The following is a 27,465-nucleotide window of genomic DNA, read 5'->3' on the forward strand; positions in this document are numbered from 1 at the left end:
CGCTTTTTTAGGAAATAGAAATATTTTTCCTGTCGAGAAATATTAATTACGTGACATTAAAAAAACCGTTAATTAGAAAAAAGAAAAGAAATCGGAAATTTTTTATACAAAATTCCCATTTTTTTTGCCTCTTTTTTCTCTTCTCTCAAAAATCGAAGAAAAAAATGCTTTCGTGAAAAAATTTATCAATTTGAAATTTAATTAAACAATGTAAATAAATTTTCAAAAGCAATTTTCGATTTTCAAGTAAATATATATATCTACTGCTTTTTCAATTATTTTTCTGTCTCTATTTTGCATTTCCACACTTATTGTGCGGCAGTTTAATTTTTCGACAAACTCGTTCTGGATTTGAATAGGTTTTCAAATTTGTTGTTTCCCTTGCATTTTGATTGCAATTTTCACAAAGCCAGATTAATTCGGTGTTAAAATTTCCCATGTCAATTAATTCACTATCAAGTGGTTGAGAAATCTCTAAACAATTATGACATTCAAGAAGAATAAACGATTCGTCTGTTCCATTTTTCTAAAAGCAGAAAATAAAGGCAAATTACAAGTTAATTATGAGTATTAAATTTTTTTAGAATTATTAAAATATTAAGAGAATTTAAAAATAAATAAAAAAGTGGATAAAAAAAATTCAAAAATTGCAATAAAAAATAAGAAAATAGACAAATTATTGAAAAATTACAATAAAAATAAGAAAACTAGAAAAATTACATAAAAAAATCTAAGAATATTGTAACAAATTGAAAAAATTGCAATAAAAAATAGAAAAATAGCATTAAAAAAATAATACAGTAGAGAATAATGGAGATTTTCTTAAAATTAACAAAAGAAAAGAAAGAAATTTATGATCGAGAAAAAAAGTAAATAAACCATTTGGGAAACGCTTTCCTCGGATCCTTCGTCAGGAATCGATATCGTTGGAACGTCGTCATAATCCTCGGAATCGGTCTTAAAAATTTTTATCGTCTCAAGTGAAACACTTTGCGGTTCGCCTGCGAATAAAAAATATTTACTTATTTCGATAGCATCTACTTTTTTCTTTAATTTTTATAGTTTATAAAAATTTTATACAGAAAACAAAAACGAAAATAGTATAAAAGTTACATTTTTTTTTGCTAAAAAAAAATAACTTTTTTGATATTAAAAACATAAAATAAATATAATCCGCTAAATATTATGCGGATAAAATAAAAATAAACTCTAGAAGAAATATTATCGAATTTACCAAAAAATATACCCATTTCCGCTTTATTCAAAAATGTCTGTGACAATCGTTGTGTGACAGTTTTTTGAAGTCCGAATTTTTCCTGAATCATTGAATCCAACATTAATCGAAGATTTTCTCCACTATTCTCCTCCGACGAATGGAGTAGAGAAAATGCTTTGTTATAAACTCTCTCAATTGTCAACTCGTCCATTAACTTAAAAAAAAAAGAAAATTCAGTACTAGAAGAAAAAACGATTTTTAAGGAATTAAAATACAAATTAAATTATAAATATAAATAAAAATTAATAATTAGGTAGAAGAAAAAGGAAAATACGATTTCTGAAAAGTGGAAAAAAACTCTTTTTAAGGTAAGATTGAAATATTATATTTCAGACGCGATGAATGTATTGAAGTCGAACATTAGAGGTGAACTGAAGGCATTTGACAGGTACCTTTGACTGTAAATCACTAACGATGTTATTACATGGAAATCCTGCAGATAACGACCTCTCTTGTCCAGTTTAACAGTATTAGAACACGCGGACATCCTGTAGGTTACGACATCCGTAATCTGTTAAAATATCTGCCAATTTCGGAATATGGGGAATATAATATAGTATCTAGGTTATCATTTATTTCGACAATATCGAATCGAATATATTAAAGAAAATTTACCCGCAATTGTTTCGTCCTCGATACAAAAAATACTACAACAGTAATTACCAAATTTTATATATATTGTTATAATTTCCTTTTATAACGACACACGAATTTTTCAAGTTTTCCGATGATGATGTTAACACACTTTGAGTGACTTTTGTGAACTTGAAAGTTAACTCTACGTTTCCGATACATGCAACTTCCGGTATGTCTCTCACTCCAATGTGAGTCTCTCTCCCAGGGGGCGAGTATCGAATGGAATCTGTCCAACCCCAAACCATAACGTTCAACGATGAGTAAGATTCGAAATGCTGCCTGCCAGGAACTGGAGAGCAATGTTGGAAACGACGAGAGTGGTATGCCGAGATATGCAAGATCTCGAGATGTACATTATTCCCGACTGTGATAAACCATATATGTATAATCGAAACAGAGATAGCGCAACATTTCTTTTTCTTGTCCAGTAAGTTTGCGAGTAGATGCAAAAAGATGTTGAAATTTTACCAGGAAAACTTGTAGATTTTTGTGTTGAGCGGCACACATTTTTCTTGTAGTAAATCAGATAGTACACTGTACTGTATGTTTACACTTTGTACTAGTAGAGATATTTATCCTTGGAGTGAGAGTTTCTTCATTTTGTTTGAAAGTCGCGATCTTGTCTCATTAACTGCCTACTGCAGACTGCGAGACGGAAAAATGAAAAAATCTGTCAGTATTTAGGTATTTACGAGTAAAGAGCGCCACCAATCAGAGAGCGGCGTCGTCTCTTATAGATGATTTCACTTATCGTGAGAGTATTTGCGCACATGAGAATAATTCAAACAAAAGAAAAACAAATTACATGACAATTGACAGTACTGCAGCGTAAATTGTGGCAACAATACTGTTACGTTGTAACAATATTCTCAAATAAATAAAATGTCTAGTTACGCGCATTGAAAAATAATAATATGGTACAAAAAGTAAAATACTTTCGTTAAAAAACATAAAACTCATCATTTAATATCTCGATAAAAATAAATTTTTAGGTTATGTTGGCAAAAAAAAATCCACGGTAATGTAATTAAAGAGAAAAAAACTCACTTTAAAAGAAAATACCACCACATAACACGTCGCTGTTAGTAAAAAACACTAAACACATTGATAACACTGCTTATTACACTTTTAGTTTAATTTTAAATGTTTGCAAGAACCTTATTCTTACTATTTTAGAACATTACTAAAAACAAATGTTTATTTTAGTATTTCTTTTTATTTATTTATTTATAATCTTTTATTTATTTAAGTAAAGAAATAAAGAAATTTAATACACTTATTCGTAGTGCCGAAACAAGACCGTCCGTTGAGTTCCGTAGAGCAAACTGTACTGAAAACGTATTTTTTCATAAAGAAAGACTCTCCCTCCACGACAGTCTATCAAAAAGTGCGCACCATTTTTACCATTAAAAGATATATATTTATTGAGATCAGTAAAATACAGAGTAAAAAATACACATGTAGATTTGTAACTTAAACTATGGCTCCTATCTTTATTGCGATTTATCCATAGATATTCTCTTATGTTATGTTTAATATTTCTCTTTTAGTAAAAATATATATATCTATGTGTTTTAGGAAAAGTTTTATAAAAACCTAATTGATCTGAATTTATATATAACAAAATTTAACAAAAATATAACTATATAGGACTTATTTATACTATTTACATTATTTACAAGCTATTGTATTAGATGGTTAGGTAATTTATATTTAATTTTGAATGGCGCTTCGTTATACTTAATTTTACATGTGTTGCTTAAAATATCTAAATTATTTAACTTATTAGTATAAAAATCTTCAGTCAAACTATATATTATTTCTTTAACAGTTTTAATTTTTAATTTTCTATGCATAAGAATGACTTTTTTGCTTCTCTCAGCATTTAATATTAATCGTAAACATTTGTTTTGTAGTTTTTGTAACTTTTCAATATAGGTTTCATAAGTACTACCCCATATGGGAGCTGCATATAACATAATAGGTCTAATTATCGTTTTGTAAATAATCTCTTTGTTTTGAGTGCTCATTTTGCTTTTTCTATTTAAAAGGCAATATAATTGTCCAATTACTTTAAAAGTTTTAATTAGGGTTTCATTAATATGCTGAGTATAATTTAACTCGTTGTCTAAAAACATACCTAAGTATTTTACTTTAGGTTTAGGTTTAATTACTTCTTTGTACATTTCAAGTTCGGGAATAAAACTATCTTTTGGTTTGTGACTGAAAATTATAAATTCTGTTTTATTTGCATTAATTTTGAGCTTCCATTTGAGATAGTACTCTTCTAAAACTAAAATATATTTTTGTAGGTTTTGTGCTAATTGTTTCTTTCTCCAAGAGGAATTATATAACGCAGTATCGTCAGCAAATATTGCTATTTTGACTTTGTCATCCTTTGGTATGTCATTAATATAATATAAGAAAAGGATTGGGCCTAATACTGATCCTTGAGGGACTCCGGCTACTACATCTTTTACGGTAGATGTTTGACAATTTATGTCTACTACAAATTTTCTATCTTTAAGATAGTTTGATACAATTTTAATCAAGTAATAATTTAATTTTAAATCATGTAATTTAACTATCAGACCTTTATGCCAGACAGTGTCAAATGCTTTTTCCATATCAAGGAAAACAGCGCCGGTGCTTTTATTTAAATTAAAATTTGTCGATATATGATCTACTAATCTAGCTAGTTGTTTAACAGTACAATGTTGAGATCTAAATCCAAATTGTTCAGGAATTAGTAGCTTATGTTCGAATTCAAAATTTTTAATTCTATTTAATATTATTGTTTCAAGAAGTTTACTTAGGCTGCAAAGTAGACTGATTGGTCTATAACTTAATGCTAATTTATGATTTTTACCTTGTTTTGGTATGGGGATTATTTTTGCACATTTCCAGCTTTGAGGAAAGTAGCCCTGTTTTAAGCAAGCATTGAAGATGTAATTCAGTTGAACTATAGCTTTCTTTGGCAGCATTTTTAATATGATATTCTGGATTTTATCATGCCCCGGGGCTTTTTTAGACTTAGTTTTTGTAATTATCTTTTTGATTTCCCTTGGTGAAGATAGTTCTACTTCATCAAGGTTTATTATTGGATTTAAAATTTGTTCATATTTATCATTTATTTCTTTCTCAAATTTAGCGCTACCAAAGTTTGCTGTCAACCTGTGTACACCCTCAAAATTACTTGCTATTAATTCGGCTTTTTCCTCATCTTTGAAAATAATATTATTATTGTCCTCTAGGGGAGGAATAAAAGAATTATTTTTACCTTTTAAAGCTCTTGTCATTTTCCAGAGCGAATTATCTTTTATGTTTAGTGAGACTAATTTTTCTTCCCATTTTTTATTTCTAAATTTATTAATAGCATCTTTGATTTTCCTACTCGCTTCATTTATAAATGGTTTCAAATATTGGTATCTGTATTTTTGAGAAATTTTTCTAAGCTTATTCCTTTCATTTATTTGTTTTATTATTTCTGAAGGTAATTGATATTGATATTTAAAAGGTTTTGATCTAGGTATAGACCCATCCATTGCATTGTCAATTATATTTGTAAATTTTTCAACTTGCAAGTCAATGTCAGAAGTAGAGTCAATTTTGGAGTCAATTTTTAAATTTTTGTTTATTAACTCTCTAAATTTAGTCCAATTTGCTAGTTTGTAATTTAAAGTTGGAGGTTTATTTTGTGTGTGATTTATTAAAGAATTACTAAGGGTAATTAGAACTGGTTTATGATCTGAATTTAGTTCATCTAATGTAATGACTGATTGGATATTAGTAATATTTTTAACAATAGATAGATCTACAACACTAGGTTTTGCCTTACGATTGAAAGGATATAATGTAAAACTATAGGGTGCTTCGATATTTAGTAATCTATTCTCAACAAAATTAAAGAGGATTTTTCCGTTTTTATTATTATTATAACAATTCCAGCAAACATGTTTTGCGTTTAAATCTCCGGCAGCTATTATTTTATTATTTAAATTAAAAATACTGTCTAGATCTTGTTTGGAAATATTTTGAGCTGGAGCATATAAAGAAACGATTAATATATTATTTTCTAATTTAATGGCATGTGCTTCTATAGTTTCAAGGTTATCTATATGAATCTCAATACAAGGAATTTCATTTTTAACAAACAGGGCTACTCCTCCAGCTTTTTTGTTAACTCTATTTTTCCTATAGCATCTATAACCTGATGGAGGCTTTGGAAATATGTCATGTTTGAACCATGTTTCTCCAATTAACAATATGTCTACATTGTATCTTTGGAGAAAAATGGGCAATTCATGCATTTTATTATTTAGTCCATTTGCATTCCAATGTACTATTCTAAGTTCACGAAAATTATTTGGGCTATTATCCATCTAATTCCTGAGCAATTTTGGATATGGCCATTATTCTATCTAAATCGTTATCACAATTTTTTAATAAGTCTCTTAAATTATATGCTAATTTGATTACCTTGTTTAAATCACAGATTTTGTTTATCTCAGCTAAGACGTCCAGTAGTTCCTTGAATTTACCTGGGTTGTCATCACTTCTGCTTTGGTTTGTGTGTCTGCTGTAGCTTTCCTTGATGGGGTTGATATCGGCGTTTGCTATTGTGTGTTTGACCTTCAGTTGAGGGAAGTCCTCGGCAGTAAATTTCGGAGGGTCCTTAATTTTGGGCGGCAGGGCCCAAGTCAAGCCCCTTTTTTCCTCGATTTTGGTCACATGTTGAAGATAAGCTGGGCACTTGCTGTAGTTGGCTGGATGGGATTGTTTACAGTTTGTACACTGTGCTTTGTCCTCCTTCTTTTTTGGACAGTCTTTGGTGAGATGATCTTGTATGCACTTTACACATTTTGGGTCCTCATGGCAAAATTTGGATCCATGGCCAAATTTTTGGCATCTGTGGCACTGTGTAGCTTTTCTTTTGCTTTTAAACTTTTCCCACTTCACTTTCACGAACAAAATGTCCTTCACTTTAAATGCGTCACTGGATTTGGTGTTATTGTCCAATACTATCATGTAAAATGGGTTAATTTGTGGTTTATCTGCTGCTTGTTTCATTATAACACACTTTGACACTCCAATACCTTTGTCACTGAGATCACTAATTATTTCACTCGTGGTGAGAGTTGGTAGGCCTTTAACTACGAGACTTTTACTTTTTTCTTCCTTCGAAGCGTAAGTGAAGAATTTCGTTTTTCCAATTTCCAATATTTCAATAATACTGCGGTGGTCTTTGTAGCTTTTTGTATGTATAGTGTAGGATTCCTTCTTCAATGTGATGGAGATTTGCTCGGTGCTGTTTTTGTTTAATTCTCGCATGAGTTGTTGTACATTTGCCAGCTTTTGCGTGACAACTATTGGAGGCGGTCTTCCGGCCCCTTTGTCATCAGTCTTATCCGAAATTACATCCATTTCCTCTAAGTCATCCAGAAGATCGAATTTGTTGTGGGTTTCAACTCCTGTAGAAGGTTGTTGTTTCTTTGGATTAGCCATGTTCAATAAATTGTCAGATGGTCTTTTCCTTTGATGCATTTTTGTGTACATACGTCCACCTGCGCCGAAGCGCCTTCCAGAGATTGGTAACAACGTGCGCCAAACGCCTTCGTTGTTACTGTTTGCATAACGCGCGCCAAACGCCTTCGTTGATATACAATAGAGTGTGGGAAAAGATAAGAGTGCGGTTCATACGTGCGTATCGAACGAAGAACAGAATGATACTGATGATGAGATGATGATGATCAAAAAAAAGTGCGCACATCGGCAAGAACGCTTTTATATTAACGGGAGAACGTCTAAAGAGCGCGCGACCAATCACAGAGCGCCAGCGCGATCTTACACTCAACGGCCAATCAGCGCGCGGCATTTGCCCCTATAAAGATAGGCGCTTTCCCCCTCTACGCTCACTATCCCCTTGGGCGCCGTTGAGTGAAGGCCTGCGCTGCTGCGAAAAATGTTTTTGCACTACAACTGGCGCTACATCTTGTTCTACTATTGAAACGTTTCTGGATGACCGAAGATTCTTTTTCCTAATCTATTCTTCGACTAATTGTGACATTGCGGCGGACCGACGATTTTCTTTCCTAATAAGAAAAACGTTTTTCCTAAGAAGAACTGCAACGTACGGCAGTACAGGGCTACGGGCGCCGTCTTGCCCTCAACGGCCAATCAGCGCGCGGCATTTTCTGCTATAAAAGAAGTCGCTTACCCCCTCCAGGCTCAGTATAGTTTGGGCAATGTTGAGAGTAGTACTACGTCACTAGAAGAATTTTTTCTAATTGCAAATATGAAGACTTCGCACTGCTTTCGTCCGTGCTATTAAATCAACGCAAGTGTTTTGTGACAAATGAATTGTACCCGGCTACGATAAGGATTCAACCAGGAGTTCCTGGAGCCGGTAGAGGACGCAGTCAGCCCGTTCACGGCAAGCTTCGGGGAAGATTCACCAGGAGGCGACGGCTACCAATGAGTAAGTGTTTTAATTTCCCACCGTCATTGTTTTATTTGGCGACAAATTGCACCCGCTACTAGAGTAATTTCTGAATTTGTTTGTTATAAATAAAATAGTTTTTTTTAAATACATTTAAAATAATTTTTTACTTATAAAAGAATTATAAACAACTCTATTTTTCTCATTTAGATTTAATTTTTGTGATTTGAATTCCGTTTTTCTGTCAATATTCCCGTAATTTTATAGCAATTTTTTGGGGGAGGGGAAATTCGTTGAGGTGTGGTGCGGGTGCGCGTTGCTGTATTACTATTTTGAATATCGTGCGATAAGGAGAGTGATAGAGTCCTCTTGGGAAAATGTCATTACAACTTGCTTCTGGAGACGATAGATATCGCGTTGAAAATGAAAGGCTTCGGATCTTAACGAGCTCTTCATCGTCATCCTTTAAGAGGTCGTGATTTCAACCAATATATAATTCTCTTCGACCCTCGTTCGCGAAGTGAATGTAATTTTCTCTCTCTCACTCTTGTCGATCCAGAATCGGTCTCTTTACTCCTCGCGATCATTGTTAACGCGTCACGAATTTTGAATAAGAGAATCTGCACCGTTCAATTCGAATAGACATTATCGCGCATATAGTCCATTTTCAATTCACACGATTAGTAGGGGAACATAGTCTAGGTCGGCCACCTTTTTGACTTTTGTTTATAACTTTTTTTTAAAAATGAATTTGGACAATTGAAGTATATGGTTGGAAAGTCCTGTTTAATAGGAACATTTTTTCTGTACAAAGTAAATTGACAGGTTTAAAAATGAAAAAGTTATAAAGATTTAAAAAAAAAAAATTTTGTAGTCCAGGTTGGCCATTACAGTCAAGGTCGGCCATGTTTAAAATTCAAAGGGCATTAATCTTTAAAAAATAAAATAACATGTTTGGAGTTACGGAAAATTGATTCTTTATTGTTTACAGTTTGTAACTTAATGAAATAACAAAATAATAACAATAAACAATATAAAAAAATAAATATAAATAAAAAAAATTTTTGCACTAAAATATAAATAAAATTAAATAAAAATATTAATAAGATGATCAATTATATTATGAGTTATACAGAATTGCAGTTTTTGCAAATGAAGTAGCTCGTCCTCATCTTTGCGCATTTTAAACACATAGTGGCCGACCTTGACAGTAAGTAACATTACCGAATTGTTATAACCATAAAGATATACGTTTCGGGATTCGATTTTTTACTTTGTTTTTCTTTCAACCATGAGTCCCACAAATTTTCTGCACACTTGCCTTGACGATTCAATTTGTTTTTTATCTTTTATTAATGGTTTTTCACATTATGCACAAAACTTTTTTTGAGCTTTTTTTGTACCGACGTCACAGAAAACACAATTTTCGATCCTCCGAAAATGTAATTGAACAAAAAGTTAGGTTTCACTAAGACAAGCTTCGACAAATATGCGCGTAGGTGGCGCTAGTGAACTTGACAAAAAAACGCGAGTGGCCTACCTACCCAGCAAACATTGTTACATAACAGTTATGTAACAGTTATGTCACAGAATATCACACGTGATATAACATGATATGAACATGTGACACGAAATGTCGTAACATGAGGGTCACAGTTACATAATTGTTACAAGAAGGGTGATATAACAATTATGTTGCAGCGTGATATTTAATTATTATATCACAGTTATGTAAATATGTTACATAATTAGAAGAATTTGATACATAATTGTTATATCACACTTATATTACGTTGTGACTTATTATTATATCACAGTTATGTAAATATGTTACATAATTGTTATATCACACTTATATCACGTTGTGACTTATTATTATATCACAATTATGAGATTCTGTTACATAATTTGATGAGCTTGTTATATAATTGTAACATCACTATTATGACCTACGTGAAAATTATTGTTATTATTTTTATTCAATAGATAATAACAAATGCCATTTGACATGGTAATATCCAAAAATAATTTTAGTAAAAAACTGATTTATTAATTAGTACATTTTTTAAACTTGATTTTTTTACAGATCTTTAATATTATTTATAAACATGTTCACAAGTTTATTTTATTCACATTTCACAACACTTATATACAGATTAAATAGTAATTTTATTATTTTACATAACGCTTAGAATGAAAAATATCCGCTCGCATGTGGGATCGAACTCACGTCCCCCCGCCCTTGACGACCCGACGCAACGCATTTAAACCGCACGGCCACTGAAGGCTGGATGAGAATTCTCCTAATCTACTATATCAACTGCAGTGCCGTATATTCTGTTACTTACTGTTATGTAACTATTACGTAACAAAGACAAACTTGTGATTTTTTTATTTGTAATATACGATTAACGTGTTAATAAAAATATCTACCACACATTAGTCACAGTGTTCAGTAACAATTCTGTAACATTTACGTAACAATGTTACACACATATAAGTAACAATTTTGTAGCATTTACATAACAATGTCACACACATGTGAGTAACAAAAAGAAACGATTACAATTATACTAATCGGGATTACAAATTTTTATTTTATTCTGAAAATTCTATTTTTCTTCACATAAAATTTGAGAGTTATAAACTTTAAATTAATTTTAAATAAATTTGTTCAAATAAAAATTTTTCTTTATTAATTTCTGACAACTTTTTACAAAAAAAATTAAGATATTTTTTAAATTATTAATAGACAAACTTTTCAGAGTACGTTAAAAAATTTTAAATAAAATTAAAAGTGAGTGATATATTAAATATCGTAAAATGTTCCAAAAGTCGGCTTCTTCACCCCACTTTACTTTTACGTACTTCTTTAAAAGTTTTGGACATTAATAATTATAATAAATAATACTGATAATAATTATTAATAATAATTTATTGTAAATAAATAAACTTAAACAGTTAAACTAGATTTATAATAAAAAATATTTATTCGAAACAATAATTATAAAATAGTGTTTCATGTTACATAACAGTTATGTAACAATTACATAATTTTATTGCGTAACAGAGAGACTACAATTTTACGTAACAATTTTGTAACGACAGTTACAGAACATTGTTACTTTTATGTTACATAACAATTACATAACAGTTACGTAATTTAGCTCTTATTACTACAGAAATGTTACGTAACAGTTACAGAACATGTTTGCTATTTAAATAATTTGTTTTTAAATATTTTAGTTGTAATAAAGACTTAAAATGTCAATTATTTATATTGACGGTTGTTACTTTTTTGTATTTTCATTTAAAAAATTTCAAACATAGCCTACAATTTTTTGCTTCTAAGTTCCCTTTCTTCAAATCGCGTCACATATAATTAATAAAAATGTAAAATATAATTTTTTAATTTTTAAATAATAAACTATAAAAATACATTATCATTATATTCACGATAGTAAAAATGAATATATATAATATTAATTCTGTTTATAAGGTTTAATCTCTTCATTGGATAAGTTGTGAATATTGGAATAAATAAATTTATTATTTCATATAGTATTCTCTAAATATTCAAATTAAAATTTGCCTTGTTATGTTAAGGGGGGGGGGGTATAGTTAATTCGGTGAAAAAAACGCATGTTTTTAAGCATTTTTTTTGGCGATACGCAGAAAGTTAATTTATTTTATCGCTTTGCATATAATACTGCAACATTTGAACAATATTTTTTTAAATTTTAATTTAAAAATATTAAGAACTGAGCAAGATTCTAACATTTTCCTCAGGCGCCTCCAAAAATTTGCGGTGTTCACTCTAACTCGCAACAGAATCATCCAAAACAAAAAAATCAAAGTGCATTTGTTAAAGGAGATGTTTTTTGAGGTAACATCGGAAGCCATTATTTTTTTATTAAAAAATTACCAATTTTACAATAACAAATTAATCGATTTTTTACAGTGAAAATCGACTTTTTGGCTTTCAAGTGCTACGGAAAATCGAAAAGTAAAAAAACAAAAAAATCCCTTCCGATAATACCTCAAAAAACATCTCCTTTAACAAATGCATTTTGATTTTTTTGTTTTGGATGATTCTGTTGCGAGTTAGAGTGTACACCGCAAATCATTTTTTTTTGACGCGGCTGAGAAAAATCTCATTATCTCGCTCAATTTTTAAAATTTTTAAATCAAAATTTAAAAAAATATTGTTCAAATGTTGCAATGTTATATGCAAAGTGATAAAATAAATTAACTTTCTGCGTATCGCTAAAAAAAATTCTAAAAAACATGCGTTTTTTTTCACCGAATTAACTATACCCCCCCCTTAACCTTAGGAACGAAAGCAAAAATTTCTTTTTAAAAAGAATAAGTAATTGCTTTGCGTGTATTGCTTTTGTTTTTAGGAAGAAATTGCCTATGTAAAAAACACATTCTGCCTATTATTTATTTAAGTGCAGTTTAAAAGAATGTATCACATTGTTGTATAATACGTATGTTATTAAACTATGTTACTGTTATATCACGTCCCAGTAACAGTGTTAATATTTCATTATATAATAGTTACATAATAATATTGTCACAGTGTGATATAATAATGTGACCTACTTTATTAATTATAACAAAATTATGTATTTATTATGTCACACAGTTTCGTATCAGTTATGTAACAATTAGAGAACGATGCAATAAGACAAAAATTATTACTCTGTGATGTAATGAATATATCACACAGTTATATAATAGTTATTTGAAAAAATTATGTAACTGTTATATCACCATCCAGCAACAGTGTTATATAACAGTGTTACTATCTCATTATATAATGGTTACATAATAATATTGTCACAGTGTGATATAATAATGTAACCTACTTTATTAATTATAACAAAATTATGTATCTGTTATGTCACACAGTTTCGTAACAGTTATGTAACAATTAGAGAACAATCTAACAAGACAAAAATTATCACTCTGTGATGTAATGAATATATCACACAGTTATATAATAGTTATTTAAAAAAATTATGTAACTATTATATCACCATTCAGTAACAGTGTTATATAATATTGTTACTATCTCATTATGTAGTTGTTACATAACAATATTGTCACAGTGAGACATAACAAGGTGCTTTATTTGTTATGTAACACTTACGTAACGTGTTTGCTGGGTAGACAGTAGACCAACCTTGACTACATTCCCCTATATACGAGAGAGAGAGAGGATTTTGTTCGGCTCTTGATAATATTTTAAGGACACTTATAAATATTCATTCGTTTCGAAATTCGGTAACTTAATTAAATTCAAATTAATTTATTTACTATTTACTTATTACTACTTGTTTTGAAAAACAATACGTGGTGAAATATGCAGAGAATTAAAAATGATAAAAAAGAAATGAAAGTGCAGGGGCACGGAAATGAAATGAAAATCTTTCTCAAAGAGAATAAATATTTTTTTTCGTTATTCCTGATTAAATGTAGAAGTGACGCGTAAGATATTGAAATATTACATTATAAAAAGACTTTGTGAATTAATTTTTACATCCTCCCTCCCTCCCCTATAAAATCTTTACGGGAGGAACGTATTTTCTGTAGCCGAGACGGAAAAAAAGACAAGGACGATAGACTATTCACCTGCTGGTGGAAATACCTTGAAGAATATTTTCACAGAATTTTTTCTTCTCCCCGAAGGGAAAAAGAATTTCAGAATCTTTCACGAGACATAATTACACATTGTGATATACATAGATTATATTTAAAATTTTTTTTCTTTTACATTTGGCAAAACCTGTAGAAATGAATTAATATCTCTTCGTCTTTAATCTCTCCTTCATCTTTTAATATATATATTGCATCTCTCTATTATCTTCTATTGCATAAATTTTCGCGTAGGAGTTTTAACTTTTGGACTATCTTCAATCCTTTCTAACGATAATGTGATATGTATTTATCGACCTTTTCTGCTATCCGCCTCAACAATCTGCGTGAGAAAACTTCAAATCACACCAGTTATAAGAAAAAGTTTTTATTATAAAATGTATATTATTATTCTCGAGTATTTTAAATTTCGGTTTCCGCGAATTAATTCACTTATTTCATGCTTGTTATATTTATATTGTTATATTTATTTTTATTATTGCTATTATTACATGTAATAATATAAATATATTGTATTATTACGATGTTTATATTATAATTTTATTATTGTTTTAAAAAAAAAGTTTTCATCAAATTTATGCAAGTGCAATTTAATGAATAATTGAATTAATAAAATTCTTGGAAAAATTTCAATTATTTTCAAAATTAATAAAATTCTTCGCAGGAATTTAATTATTTTTAAAAATTACGATAAAATTCTGCACAGAAATTCAATTATTTTCAAAATATTTAATAAAATTGTTGGGAAAATTTCAATTATACTTTCAAAATTAATAAAAGTTTTCGCAGTAATTCAATTATTTTAAAAAATTTAAATATAATTCATCCCAGAAATTCTATTATTTTGAAAACATTTTTATTTAAAAATTATTATTTATAAATATTCTTTATAAAAAAAAAAATTTGATTGCTTTCATGAATAATAAAATTCTTCGTATAGGTATTCAAATATTTTCAATAAAATTTTTTTAAATTTCTCTACTGGATTTAATTATTTTAAAAAATGTTAATTAAGTTCTTCGAAAGAATTCAATTATTTAAAAAAAATTGTTGATAAAATTCTACGCAAACAATCAATTATTTTCATAAATATAGTAAAAATTTTACTGGAATTAAATTATTTAAAATAAAATTTGTATCAATTTTTTCGAAAAATAAATCATTTGTTTAAAATTTTTTACAATATTCTTTAAAAAATTCAATTATTTTCATAAATTAAATATTAAAATTTAATTCTTTTCAGAGATTTAATTATTTTCGTTAATAAATTTCCTTTTAGGAATTCAATTATTTCCAACAATTTTCCTCAATTCAATGAATGAATTTTAATGATTGAAGTTTTCCAAAAGAATTAAATTATTTTAAAAAACTTTTAATAAAATCTCTAAGTAAATATTTAATTATTTTCATAAATAATAAAATTCTTTTAAATAATTCAATTATTTTCATAAATAATAAAATTCTTTTAAGTAATTCAATTATTTTCATAAATAATGAAATTCTTTTAAGTAATTCAATTATTTTCATAAAGTAATAAAACTATTGAATAAATTATTTATGTTTGTTTTTAAATAATTGAATTCTTGGGCTCGGTGAAACTAGCGACCCGCCAGCCGCCAGCCATCAGAAGAATCCATAGGCGCCCACACACATAATAGCGCGGTGGCCCAATACGGTTCAATCAACGCAAAAACAACGTAGGCTAGCTAATACAGTTTATAGAAAAAAATTGCAATAGTCACATTTTATTAAAAAGCAATAATCCCCCTTTAATTTGTGACCAAAAAATAAAAATTTGGTCTAAAATTGATCGAGTTATGAATTTTTTTTCGATTTTTTCTCCAATTCTCGTTTTTCTGATACGGACGGGTGGAAACGTTGTCTATCATAAATTTATTTAAAAAATTTTCAATTGTCACATTTTAAGAAACAATAATCACCCTTTACTCAAAAAAACGAAAATTGGAAAAAAAATCGAAAAAAAATTCATAACTCAAACAATTTTAGACCAAATGTTTATTTCTTGGTCGCAAATTAAAGAGGGATTAATGCTTCTTTTCATTGGACCAATAGAAATTTTTTAAAACAATTTTTGATAGCCAGCGTCCCCACCCGCCCGTATCAGAAAAACGAAAATAAAAAAAAAAGTTCAAAAAAAATTCATAACTTGATCAATTTTAGACCAAATGTTTATTTCTTGGTCGCAAATTAAAGAGGGATTAATGCTTCATTTCATTGGACCAATAGGAATTTTCTAAAACAATTTTTGATAGCCAGCGTTCCCACCCGCCTGTATCAGAAAAACGAAAATTGTAAAAAAAAGTTCAACAAAAATTCATAACTCGAACAATTTTAGACCAAATGTTTATTTCTTGGTCGCAAATTAAAGAGGGATTATTGTTCCTTAAAATGTGACTATTTGCAATTTTTTTCTATAAACTGTATTAGCTAGCCTACGTTGTTTTTGCGTTGATTGAACCGTATTGGGCCACCGCGCTACTATATGTGTGTCGGCGCCTATGGATTCTTCTGATGGCTGGCGGACGGCGGGTCGCTATTTTCACCGAGCCGAATTCTTGTAGAGCTTTCTAATAAAAATTGATTTAAAAATGAATTTCCGTTAAAATTTTAGATAATAATTGAATGTTAAAAGCATTTTTGCACGAATTGTTAGAAATAATTGAATTTTAAAAGGGTTTCCAATTAAAATCTTTGAAAATTTGAATTTTTCATACTTTTAAACTAAAGATTTTGTGGTATTAATTTTTTAGAAAAAATTTTGACTAAATTTTTTTTTTGAAATTATTTGAAGTTTTTATTTTCTAATACACACTAAAAAAAAAGTTTTACTTTTAGCCTGTTTTCGAGGCTGAATTTAAGGTGTAAACGGGCCCCATTCAGTCTTATATATGTGAAATACATGGGCTGAATTTAAGGTGTAAACGGAGTCAGACTTTTTTTTCCTGTGTACCTATGTATTTAATTGAAGAAATTTCCAAATAATCGAAATTTCACGTTAAATTGAATATTGTAAAAATGTATTTAAAAATTCTAACAGAACATTGGCAAAATTTTTTAAAAATAATTGATTTGAAGAAGAATTTTAGTTAAAAATTCCAGAAAATAAATTAATAATTGAATTGAATTTAAAAAAAAGTTTGAATTTGAGTGTTTTTGAAAATTTGCTTTTTCATCAGAACTCGCGATTATTATTTATTTTATTCGATTAACAATTTTTTTCTTTTGTTTTCAGCATATTTCGCAACATTTCCGGCTAACAAATGATGATTTTGTTGGAAACATTATATTATATCTTTCTTTTTGTGGGTGGAAGCATTTGGAATCGAATGGACATCGCTGACGTTGAATCTTCCAGTTTCCATAGTATACATACTACGTACATTTTATAGAAGGTAATTGAATGTGTCTTTTTCAAACTCTTTCCAATAACCGGTCTCGTAATCTTCCGAAAAGTCACTTGTTTCTGTTAAAAGAGACAATTCGAAAAAAAGCTTTGAGTATACGCCGTGTTCGACAACGACGACGACGCGATTTTTTTTTTTTTGTATCAGTCAGGTGTGTAGTACTCGACTGACGTTTCTCGTGTCGATGAACTGAACCTGACTCCAAACACTCTCGACATCCTCGTGAGTCTTGATTGAATGCAAAATGATGCGTTGCATAATGTGAATTTACTTCAATTTCAAATCACGATTTATTTCTTAAAATTCTTTTCATATTTATATATTTTTTCCATATTGACGATTTTATTCGTGTATTGATTAGTGTAAGATCATTTTTTATTCATATTTAAACCGGACTAAAAAATTAATTTTTCAACAATTATTTCAGGGTTGTCAGGGAAAAGTCAGGAAAATTAGAATTAGTCAAGGAAATCAGGAAAAAGTCAGAAATTTTTATTAAAATTACTGGAAAAAATTAAATTTTTATAATTTATAAGAAAATTCTGAATTAATGGTGTCTTTTTTGTTTGACTCATAAAATATGAAATTACAACGAATTCTAATACAAAATTTTAATCATAAAATTATTACTTAGCAATTATTTAAAAATTAATTTTACTTAAAAATTTCAAAATTAATTAAATTTCAAAAGATAGTTGCGTTTACAATCTTCATACATACATCGAAAAAAAAATTTATTCGATTCAAATAACCGATTTATTGACTATAATTATAAATTAAATATTTACTTGAATCAAATAAATTTCTTTTTCAGTGTTGATGAACTTAAAAGGTTTCAAATTAAAATGATAGAAAATATCAATTTTTAATTAATTTAAATAGAAATTTTAAGAACTTATTACAGCAGTTCAATTATTTTCAAAAGTGATAAACTTCTTCGCAGAAATTCAATTATTTTCAAAAATTTAAAGAAATTCTTGTCAAAATTTCAATTATCTTTATAAATAAAATTCTTCTTCAAAATTCAATTGCTTTCAAAAAATTTAATAAAATTCTTGAATTTTCCAAGTTTTTATTCAATATTAGGATTTATTCAAAATTTGTCCCAAAATGTTTATTTACAATGCGAATTGTTAAAAATTTTTGTCAAAAGTTTACATTTTATTTATATTATAGGAATTACTTAAATTACTTCAGAAGTATTTGTTTACAATTTGAAATTATTTTTAATTTATTCCAAAAGTATTCATTTATAATGAAAATCATTCACAGTTTTTAGACTTTACATTAATTTTTAGAGTAAAAATGGGACAATTTCACTTTTTCACCTAGGTATTTTTTATAAGAAAAAAAGTAATATAAAAAAATTGGCGTTAATTATGAATATTGACTTTCCGCTGTGTTGTAGATTAGAAATTGCAATTAGACTAACGACTTAGTGTGTCGCGCGGATACAATATTCCACTATATTTGAAACCACATGTAGGAATTAGGTTTTGACTTAATTAACTAATCCAAAGTCGGAAGTTTCTGAATTTCAACCTGCAGTTTCAGATTTAAATTGTCCTCTTGTACTTTAAATTAGAATTAGATTTTAATTACAAATAATCGTCGCGCCGTAAACCTAATTATACATATATTAAATAATCAGACAATTTTTTATAATTAATTATAATTTTTTATAATTATAATTACAATTGTAATTAAAACTGTAATTACAATTGCAATTAAAATTATAGTCTTATAAACTGTTTAATTTAAAAATGAAGTTATTGGTGCTTTCGAATAATTTTACTTTTGAAGAAATTGGTAAATAAATGCAGTAGAACACTTTTTTTTGTATTTAATAATTTTTAGAGTGAATCAAAATATTATTTAGGGTCAGGGAAAGAGTCAAAATTTTGTCTGGAAATCAGGGAAAAATAAAATTAAAGTTTTGTGTCTACCCCAATTAATAATCAATAATTTGAAAGAATTTTTTAAATACAAATTTACTTTTATTTTGAAAGTGATAAAGTGAAGAAAAAACTTGTTTTTGTAAAAAATTATTTTCTCAAAAGTCGTATTTTTTCTTCCGCTTTTTTCTTCAGGTGGAAAAAAATATGAGACTCGCAGTGCAACAATGACGCAAGGAAAAAATCGAAAGGAGGACACTGAGGATGACAGGTTCAAAACGGAGGAAAGGAAAATAAAGGTCTGGAGGGGCGTGTGTTGGAGCTTTTGTGAATCAGGTAAAGTCCGGTTTAAAGTTTGGCTTTCTGCTTATATATGTATGTATATATATACTTTAAAGAGGGTAAAGGTGTCAGGGGTCGGTAGAGGTGAACCTGGGTCAATGGTTTTATAACTAGGTCTATCCTCGTAGGTTCAAGACCCTTAAAGGATCCTTTAAAAGATTCTTTTTTTTCTCTCTAAAGTTTAAAGGCTCTCTCATCCTTGATGCTTTGTAGAAAATTGAAATTTACGAGCTATCTTTTAAAAGTTTGCCACAGAGGCATAAACAGAAGAACACTAATCTTCTGCTTTGAATAACTCCATAAACTTAATCCTATTATCAACAATTCCTATCCTAATAAGGAAATCAACCTTAATTACATGGAAAAAATACAAATTTTCATTGCCCCCAATATTTTTTTTTCGTAAAAACCCCCTAAAGATAAATTTTACAAAAAGTGATTTTTTAAGCAAAGATTTTTATGTCGAAAAAGAAAGTAAGAAAACGAGAAAAACTTTTTAGTTCTTTACATATTAGAGAAGTTTGAAATATTTATATTTTTCGATAAAAAAATATTTATTATTTATTTACACGGGCCGTGTATTAGTCAGAGAAAATTGACACATGGAAATATTTTTATCACATTTTTTATGGAGATAAAAAAAATTCCTTAAATTTCAGTTTTCTCATCAATGAATCATTTTGAAAGTAAATTAAATTAAAATAATTACTGGCGAGTTGCATAACTATTGAAGAATTTGATAAAAGAATACACGTAAAACAAAATAATGGAGAGAAAATATAAAAAGCAGGGCTCGAACTAATTAGGTCCGTAAATCCCGTAAAAGTCCGTTTTTTTGAAAAATGGTCCGTAAAGTCCGTAATTTGATTGAGAAAAGACGAAAAGTACGTAAATTGTACGATATAATTTGGATAATTTTAGAGAAATTACAAATGATTGCAGAAATTCAATTATTTTCAAAAGTAATAAAATTCTTCGCAGAAATTCAATTCTGTTCAAAATTTTTTTTAAATTCTCATCAAAATTTCAATTATCTTTAAGAAATAATTAAATTCTTCTCCGAAATTCAATTATTTTCAAAAATTTTAAATAAAAATTTTGGCAAAATTTCAATTATTTTCAAAAATATTCCTCAATTCAATTATTTTTAATATCCACTATTTTCATAAAATTTTCCAAAAGAATTCAATTATTTACAAAAAAAATTTAATAAAATTGAGGGGACGGCTTCTAAAAGGGGATACGCGTGGATTCTCACGTATAAGTATTGACGAATAGTGTGATTTTAAAACATTTTCAATTTTCAAATTCAATGAAATAAATTTATACACAATGAAAATGCGCATCTTTTTTCTTTAAGAAATAAATTTATATCTTTTTTAGTTTATGAAATAATGAGAAAAAACTAAATTTTTGAAAACCAAAAAATTTAAATGTTTTACGTCTTTAACTCGTGCTGGTGTTTTTGATTTTCCATATTTTGTAATCAAACAAAAACAAACTCACAGATTAAGGTTTCCTGAAACCAACTATATTTTTAAAACTTCAAAATCTTAATTAATAAAAAGTTTATTAATTTTTTCGAAAGACATTGCAAAAAATGTTTTTTTTCAACTTTCAACGCTTCGTTTATCTAGGAAATTTCAAGGTACGAAAAACTTTCAGTGAGAAAGTTTTTTATTACGATACGGACAAGTTTTCTCTAAAATTTTATTAAAATGATATGGATATTTACAAAGTTATTAATGTTTAAAGCATATGGTACGTCAGATTTCTCGCGCCTGGAACGCATTGAGTCCCAAATTGTTCGTTTGCAACGCGTTAAAAATATTTTGTCAATATATATAATAAAATTTATTGAAATTTATTTTTAACCTAAATATTTTATTTTGTTATATGTACAAAAGTCAACTAAAATAATATTTCTTACTTTTAAGTTTCTTGTTTCATTTAGTTCAAGGTTTCCACTCTTCGTAAAACTGATCTCGTTTACTACATTTAATGTTTTTAAAATAATTATTAAAAAACTCCTGTCCGTTTGGAGAAAGATATCGATTTCCTTAATTGTGATAAAAAAATCTCGAAATCCTGGGAAAATTGTATTGGGTTTTACCGAACCCTTTTTTTTGCAGTCAACGGTCGCGGCAACCGCGACTCATCTGGACACCATATTTTTCCGTAGAGTGAAAACAAATGACAACTTTGAGAAAAATAGCATATAAAAAAGGGTTACTTCCTTGAAGTGCACATGATAACAAAAAAAAATCTATTGTATGAAAATGTTTGCCAAAATACAGATATAAATAAAATAAAATTTGTTTTAACTTCAAGTATTAAATACAATATGGAATTATTGTACAATTTATTTTGCGAATAATTCTGCAATATTTTTTTAAAAATAATTTCATATATCTTTACGTACAATACATGTTAGAATAAATAAACTGATGCTACTGTTATATAAAGTTAGATGAATCGTCATAATCCATAGTTAAATATTATTTAAAAATAATTACTTTGATATTAAAAAACCAGTCAAAAATTAAAATAATAATATTTTTACTATTCTTAATAAACTTTTATTAGTTAAATTAACATTACATTTATGTCAAAATAACTGTGTACTAATTATTTGTATGTCAGTAAATTTTAACTATTTCCAGACGATTTTGGCTAATTATTATTGGTTACTTCTTAATAATAATAATATTGCAAAAATTTATCAGTGACTTTAATAAAAATTGTATTTATTTTAAGTAAACAAATGAATAAACTAAAATAGTCTTAATATGTTCCATGCAAACGAACAATTCGGTACTCAATGCGTTCCAGGCGCAAGAAATCTGACGCACCATACGCTTTCAACATTAATAACTTTGTAAATATCCATATCATTTTAATAAAATTTTAGAAAAAACTTGTCCGTATCGTAATAAAAAACTTTCTCACTGAAAGTTTTTCGTACCTTGAAATTTCCTAGATAAACGAAGCGTTGAAAGTTGAAAAAAAACATTTTTTGCAATGTCTTTCGAAAAAATTAATAAACTTTTTATTAATTAAGATTTTGAAGTTTTAAAAACATAGTTGGTTTCAGGAAACCTTAATCTGTGAGTTTGTTTTTGTTTGATTACAAAATATGAAAAATCAAAAACACCAGCACGAGTTAAAGACGTAAAACATTTAAATTTTTTGGTTTTCAAAAATTTAGTTTTTTCTCATTATTTCATAAACTAAAAAAGATATAAATTTATTTCTTAAAGAAAAAAGATGCGCCTTTCCATTTTCCACAAACTTCGGTAATTCAAATTGCAATTTGTAATACTTTCAAAAATTGACCAAGTGGACAAAACTTAAACGCGAGAATCCACGCGTATCCCCTTTTAGAAGCCGTCCCCTCAATTCTACACAAACTTTAAATTATTTTCAAAAAATAATAAAAATTTCACAGAAATTCAATTATTTACAAATTTTATATTCTTCGCAATCATTCAAATATTTTCAAAACTAATAAAATTTTTACAGAGATTTAATTATTTTCGTAAATAATAAAATTCTTTCCAGGAATTCAATTATTTTCGTAAATGATAAAATTCATTGCAGAATTTTAATTATTTGTAATACAATTTTAATCGAATTCCTAGAAAAAATTCTTAAAATTTTTATTAAAATTTGTCAAAAGAATTCAGTTATTTAAAAATTTATAGAGAAAATTCTTTATGAGAATTCAATTTTAAGAAACATGCAATTATTCAATAAATTGTTTAATTTTTGTATTTAAATAATTGAATTATCGTAGAATTTTCTAATAAATAAAAATTGATTTTTGTATTTAAATAATTGAATTATCGTAGAATTTTTTAATAAATAAAAATTGATTAAAAAATGGATTTCAGTTAAAATTTTAGATTCTAATTAAATATTAAAATCATTATAGCGTAAATTTTTAAAAAATTGAATTTCGACAATTTTTCAGATTAAAATTTGTGAAAATTTGAGTTTTTCATATTTTTAATTAACAATTCTGCGGAATTAATTTTTTTTTTGAGAAACTTTAATTGCGGATTTTTTTAAAAATTATTTTAAGTTTTTATTTTCTAATATTTATTTAATTGAAGAATTTACGAATAATTGAAATTTTGTAAAATTGAATATTGTAAACAAATGGATTTGAAAGCCCTGAAAAACAAAAGACAAAAATTGTTTTGGAAATTTTTTTATTGCTGCGGGAAAATTCATATTTTTTTTGTGGATCAATTCTTTTGAAAAGTTGATAAGAGAAAATTTTCTTCCGCTGTTTAATTCCCGCAGACACAAATTTATGTTTATTGATTGAATCTCGGATTAGAATCGAATTAATCGACTCTTTTCGACGACTAGGTTTACTCAATCGAAAACACTCGCTGAAAGGCCGAGGAGGTTGGCGTTTTATTATTAGAACCGATCATCACTTTTATTTTGAGATGGATTGCACTCAGTTTAATTTTAAATTGAAGCGATTGCATTCGTATAGATTGGAAAATTTTTCAATTAACAATTACAATCGTTGATATTAATTATTTTTCATTTTAACTATTTGAAGATTATTACGATTCTGACCTAGTAAAAATAGTATTTTTTTTCTTTTTATATTTCGAAACGGAAGAGAAAATTCAAATGCGTATTTTTTTATATTTAAGGAAAAGCGATAAAAACTTAATTAAGAAATTAGAAAGAAAAAATATTTTTAAATGGTGGAGAACTTAAATTAAATTTATTTTAATTTTAATTTATTTCTAGACCGCGCATTTGATAATGGATATTTCTATTTAATTTCTCGATTTTTGGGAAGAAATAAAGTTTCACCTTATACGAAAATTGAAAATAGGAGGAAAAAGTATAAAATTTGCAAATTGAATTAATGAAACTTGATGTAATTGAAAATCGTGACTTTGTCGACTTATACGAGATCGTGATAACGATTAATTTTATCAACTTCGATTACACGTGTGTGCGAATCAACGATTTAATCCGATGGTTATATATACGCGAAAAAGGATCGTTAAACGTCTATATATTTTATTTGAAAACGAGGAAAAATTTGCCAAGTTTATTTCTTTGAGAATTTATTTTAATTTGAACCGAAAGAAAAAATTAATTCTCAAAATTGTATTTTAAATTAAATTTTTTCTCCTTTGACTGCAAAAATAATTTTGATTTTCTTTTTTAAAAAAATTCTAAGCAAAAATATTTCTACAGTTTTATAAAAATTTGATTTAAACTAAATTTTGAAAATTATTTATAACTTTTTAATTTTAAAAAATTACAAATTATTTCTAATTTTAAAAAGTTAAAAATTATTTCTAATTTTCAATAATTAAAAATATTATTTCTAATTTTCAAAAATTAAAAAGTATCATTTCTAATTTTAAAAAATTAAAAATTATTTATTATTTCTAATTTTGACAAAATTGATTATTCGTGGAATATAAATGTTGGAAAATTAATGTTGCAATAACTTAATTAGTTTAATTTTAAATTCAGGGGAAAAAACCAATTCGTTACAATTCTTCGAATTTTGATTGAATTACCTATACAAATTGATAAATTTAATTAACTTGACTTTTAGTTTGGAAAATGAATTTGCAAATATTATTTCTGATCCTCTGAAGTGACATTAAAATTAGATTTAAAAAAACTCTTTTCTAAAAAAATATTTAGTTACATTTATTATTTATGCAAACATTTAATAATTTTTTTTAAATTTCATAATTAAATTAAATATGAATTTATCAATGAATTTCATTAATTGAAATAAATAATTTACGTAGTCAGAAATTAATTTAAATTAATATTGAATTTAATTCATTTATTAATTTTAAAATCAATAATTCAGTAATTAATTCATTAAATTAATAATTACTTTAGCAATTAATTAAATTATTCTTTTTAAAGTTAATTAATTTAATAATTATTTTAGTAGTTAATGAAATTAATTAATGACTCCTTTATTAGTTAAAAAAATTAATAATTTCTTTAGTAGTTAATTAAATTAACAATTAATTCAGCAGTTCATTAAATTAATAATTATTTTAATTAAATTTACTACTAAAGTAACTATTAATTTGGTTAATTATAATTGTAATCAATAAATACAATATTACTTTTTATTAAATTAAATACATTAATAAACACTTGATTAAAAATAATTTATAAAAGGAATATTGAAAATAATAATACAGTATTCAATTCAGGCGTAAATTACACAAATATCTTGTTTAGTTCCTGGAAATAAAGACATTTTTTGTCCTCCGATGTCGTCTTTGCGATAAACGTTTCTTCACGGAGAAGAACGAGAAACATTAATAATTTTGCTTCGGTAGCAAAGAGAGAGAGAGAGAGAGAGAGAGAAACAATATTTTTTTCTTTTAAAACAAAAATAGTTTTACACTTTGTTGATTCATTTTTCGTTTTAAATATAGAAATGAAATTCGAAAATAGGAAAACCGTATTCTTGAAAATTGAATTAAATTTAAAGGAATTGGAAATAAATTTGTTATCACGAAATGTGTTAGTCGAAGAGTTAATTTAATAAATAATGGAAAATGCGGAGAATTTTGTAAATAATTTGTAAATGTAGGGGATTTATTTTTCCTTGTGAAAAATTAATTTGGACAATTTTTTTATTTTTGTTTGCCGTCGGAGAGAAATAATGTTGATTGCTTTGGAAAATCAACAAGTGCCCCTGAATGTACGCATCCTGGCAGGCATCGCGACTGATATGGCTGCCTTGGAGAGGGAAATGAAATAAGGGTGGGGAATGCTCTCGTCGCCTCGTGTATTATCGTTGATTCTCGTCATTATTCGTGTCTGGTTTCTCCCGCGACCGCGTGCGCAGACCGGTTGCGCACCAGGCGTGTGCGTTGTCCAGATTCTTTGTTGGATTCCATACATACCAAAAACAGAGTGGTGACTCTCGCTCGTATTTACCAGGGGGGGCCACGGAATAATAACGTGTGAATTTTCGCGAAAACACCCGTGTGCCACCGCGTAGAAACACGTCAACTCGCCCTGTGGTAAGTACAAGTTAAACAAACAAGTATATAAACGTAAAACGACGCCTTCAATAATCGCAATCCCGGGCGTCCGAAACGAGAAAGCCTCGGTTGAGGCAGAGCGGCGGCGACAAACACGAAAAATTCTCTCTCTCTCTCTTACACACACACTCACTCACTCGCAACCTTTCTCTCTCTCTCTCTCTCTCTCTCTCTCTCTCTCTGTCTCTTTATTTTAGAAGAAGAAAAAAATGTGTACCAAATTGCGATTCCGTTGATACTTTGCATACTTGACATGTTTCTCAGTGTTGACTTCCGGCGATCTTGTGAATTGTTTACTGGTGAACTGATGTCAGTTTGTCTCTCGATGCAAGAGAGGAGTTTAAGTTAAAGCCCGAGTACACCTACCGTGTTGTATACACACCGATCGTGCGTGCGTGAGACAGAACCGACACGCCACCGTTCGTCCGTCCCTCTCAGTCTTCGTGGTCTTCGCACTCGGTGGCAACGCGACTTTACCTCTAAAAGGCCCGCTCTCCAATTTTAACCCGGAAAAAATTTCTATCAAACAAATTTAACCGGGTACTTGTAATTTTCACTTGTCAGTTGAACATAACCTCGAATTTCGCAACTATTCCAACTGTGTTGTTATTTTTTCGATTTTTTATTATTTTCCAGTTTTTAAAAACCGGTGTGTGTTTTTTTTCAAATTTGACTGTGATTTTGAATTTCATTTTCAAAAGTTCTCGTTTTGGGATGT

At 28.0% G+C, this 27,465-nt stretch overlaps 2 protein-coding genes and 1 long non-coding RNA gene across 8 annotated transcripts in view; 2 read left to right on the plus strand and 1 right to left on the minus strand.

The window, feature by feature from the left end:
- On the minus strand, positions 1–27,078 carry LOC122511836 (integrator complex subunit 12-like). 5 transcript variants are annotated; one of them, XM_043627348.1, is made up of 4 exons: positions 26,965–27,078; positions 1,235–1,430; positions 880–1,001; positions 1–526 (listed from the first exon to the last, which is right to left on the minus strand). In XM_043627348.1, exons 2-4 carry the CDS (start codon positions 1,425–1,427, stop codon positions 290–292), a joined length of 552 nt encoding a protein of 183 aa, XP_043483283.1. In that variant the 5' UTR covers positions 1,428–1,430; positions 26,965–27,078; the 3' UTR covers positions 1–289. The 5 variants fall into 5 exon arrangements, with proteins under 5 accessions (XP_043483283.1, XP_043483284.1, XP_043483280.1 ...); XM_043627349.1 differs by lacking the exon at positions 26,965–27,078 and adding an exon at positions 1,669–2,835 and having other exon boundaries at positions 1,247–1,430; XM_043627345.1 differs by lacking the exon at positions 26,965–27,078 and adding an exon at positions 1,669–2,835.
- Positions 7,712–19,803, plus strand: LOC122511837. Its single transcript, XR_006302559.1, has 3 exons — positions 7,712–8,390; positions 17,266–17,425; positions 19,528–19,803. It is a non-coding gene; the product is annotated as an uncharacterized LOC122511837 (long non-coding RNA).
- LOC122511834 (protein scalloped) overlaps positions 26,502–27,465 on the plus strand; it is a 194,332-nt gene continuing 193,368 nt past the window's right edge. The window contains exon 1 of one of the 2 annotated variants that reach the window (XM_043627339.1): positions 26,502–26,726. The gene's annotated coding sequence lies outside the window, so the exon portion shown is untranslated. The remainder of the gene's footprint in view (positions 26,727–27,465) is intronic. The other variant, XM_043627344.1, reaches the window with a different exon arrangement.

Source organism: Leptopilina heterotoma, unplaced genomic scaffold (assembly GCF_015476425.1).
Source record: "Leptopilina heterotoma isolate Lh14 unplaced genomic scaffold, ASM1547642v1 Lhet_90, whole genome shotgun sequence".
In the NCBI taxonomy this organism is placed as follows: Eukaryota; Metazoa; Arthropoda; class Insecta; order Hymenoptera; family Figitidae; genus Leptopilina; species Leptopilina heterotoma.

What these genes read in the sequence shown, in the direction of transcription:
- LOC122511836 (XM_043627348.1), bottom strand. Translation starts at nt 1,427, where the DNA reads ATGGACGAGTTGACAATTGAGAGAGTTTATAACAAAGCATTTTCTCTA. An exon ending in GGAAATGGGTATATTTTTTG is followed by an intron (nt 1,002 to 1,234) that starts GTAAATTCGATA and finishes TTTTATTCGCAG; the next exon opens with GCGAACCGCAAAGTGTTTCA. An exon ending in AGGAAAGCGTTTCCCAAATG is followed by an intron (nt 527 to 879) that starts GTTTATTTACTT and finishes TTCTGCTTTTAG; the next exon opens with AAAAATGGAACAGACGAATC.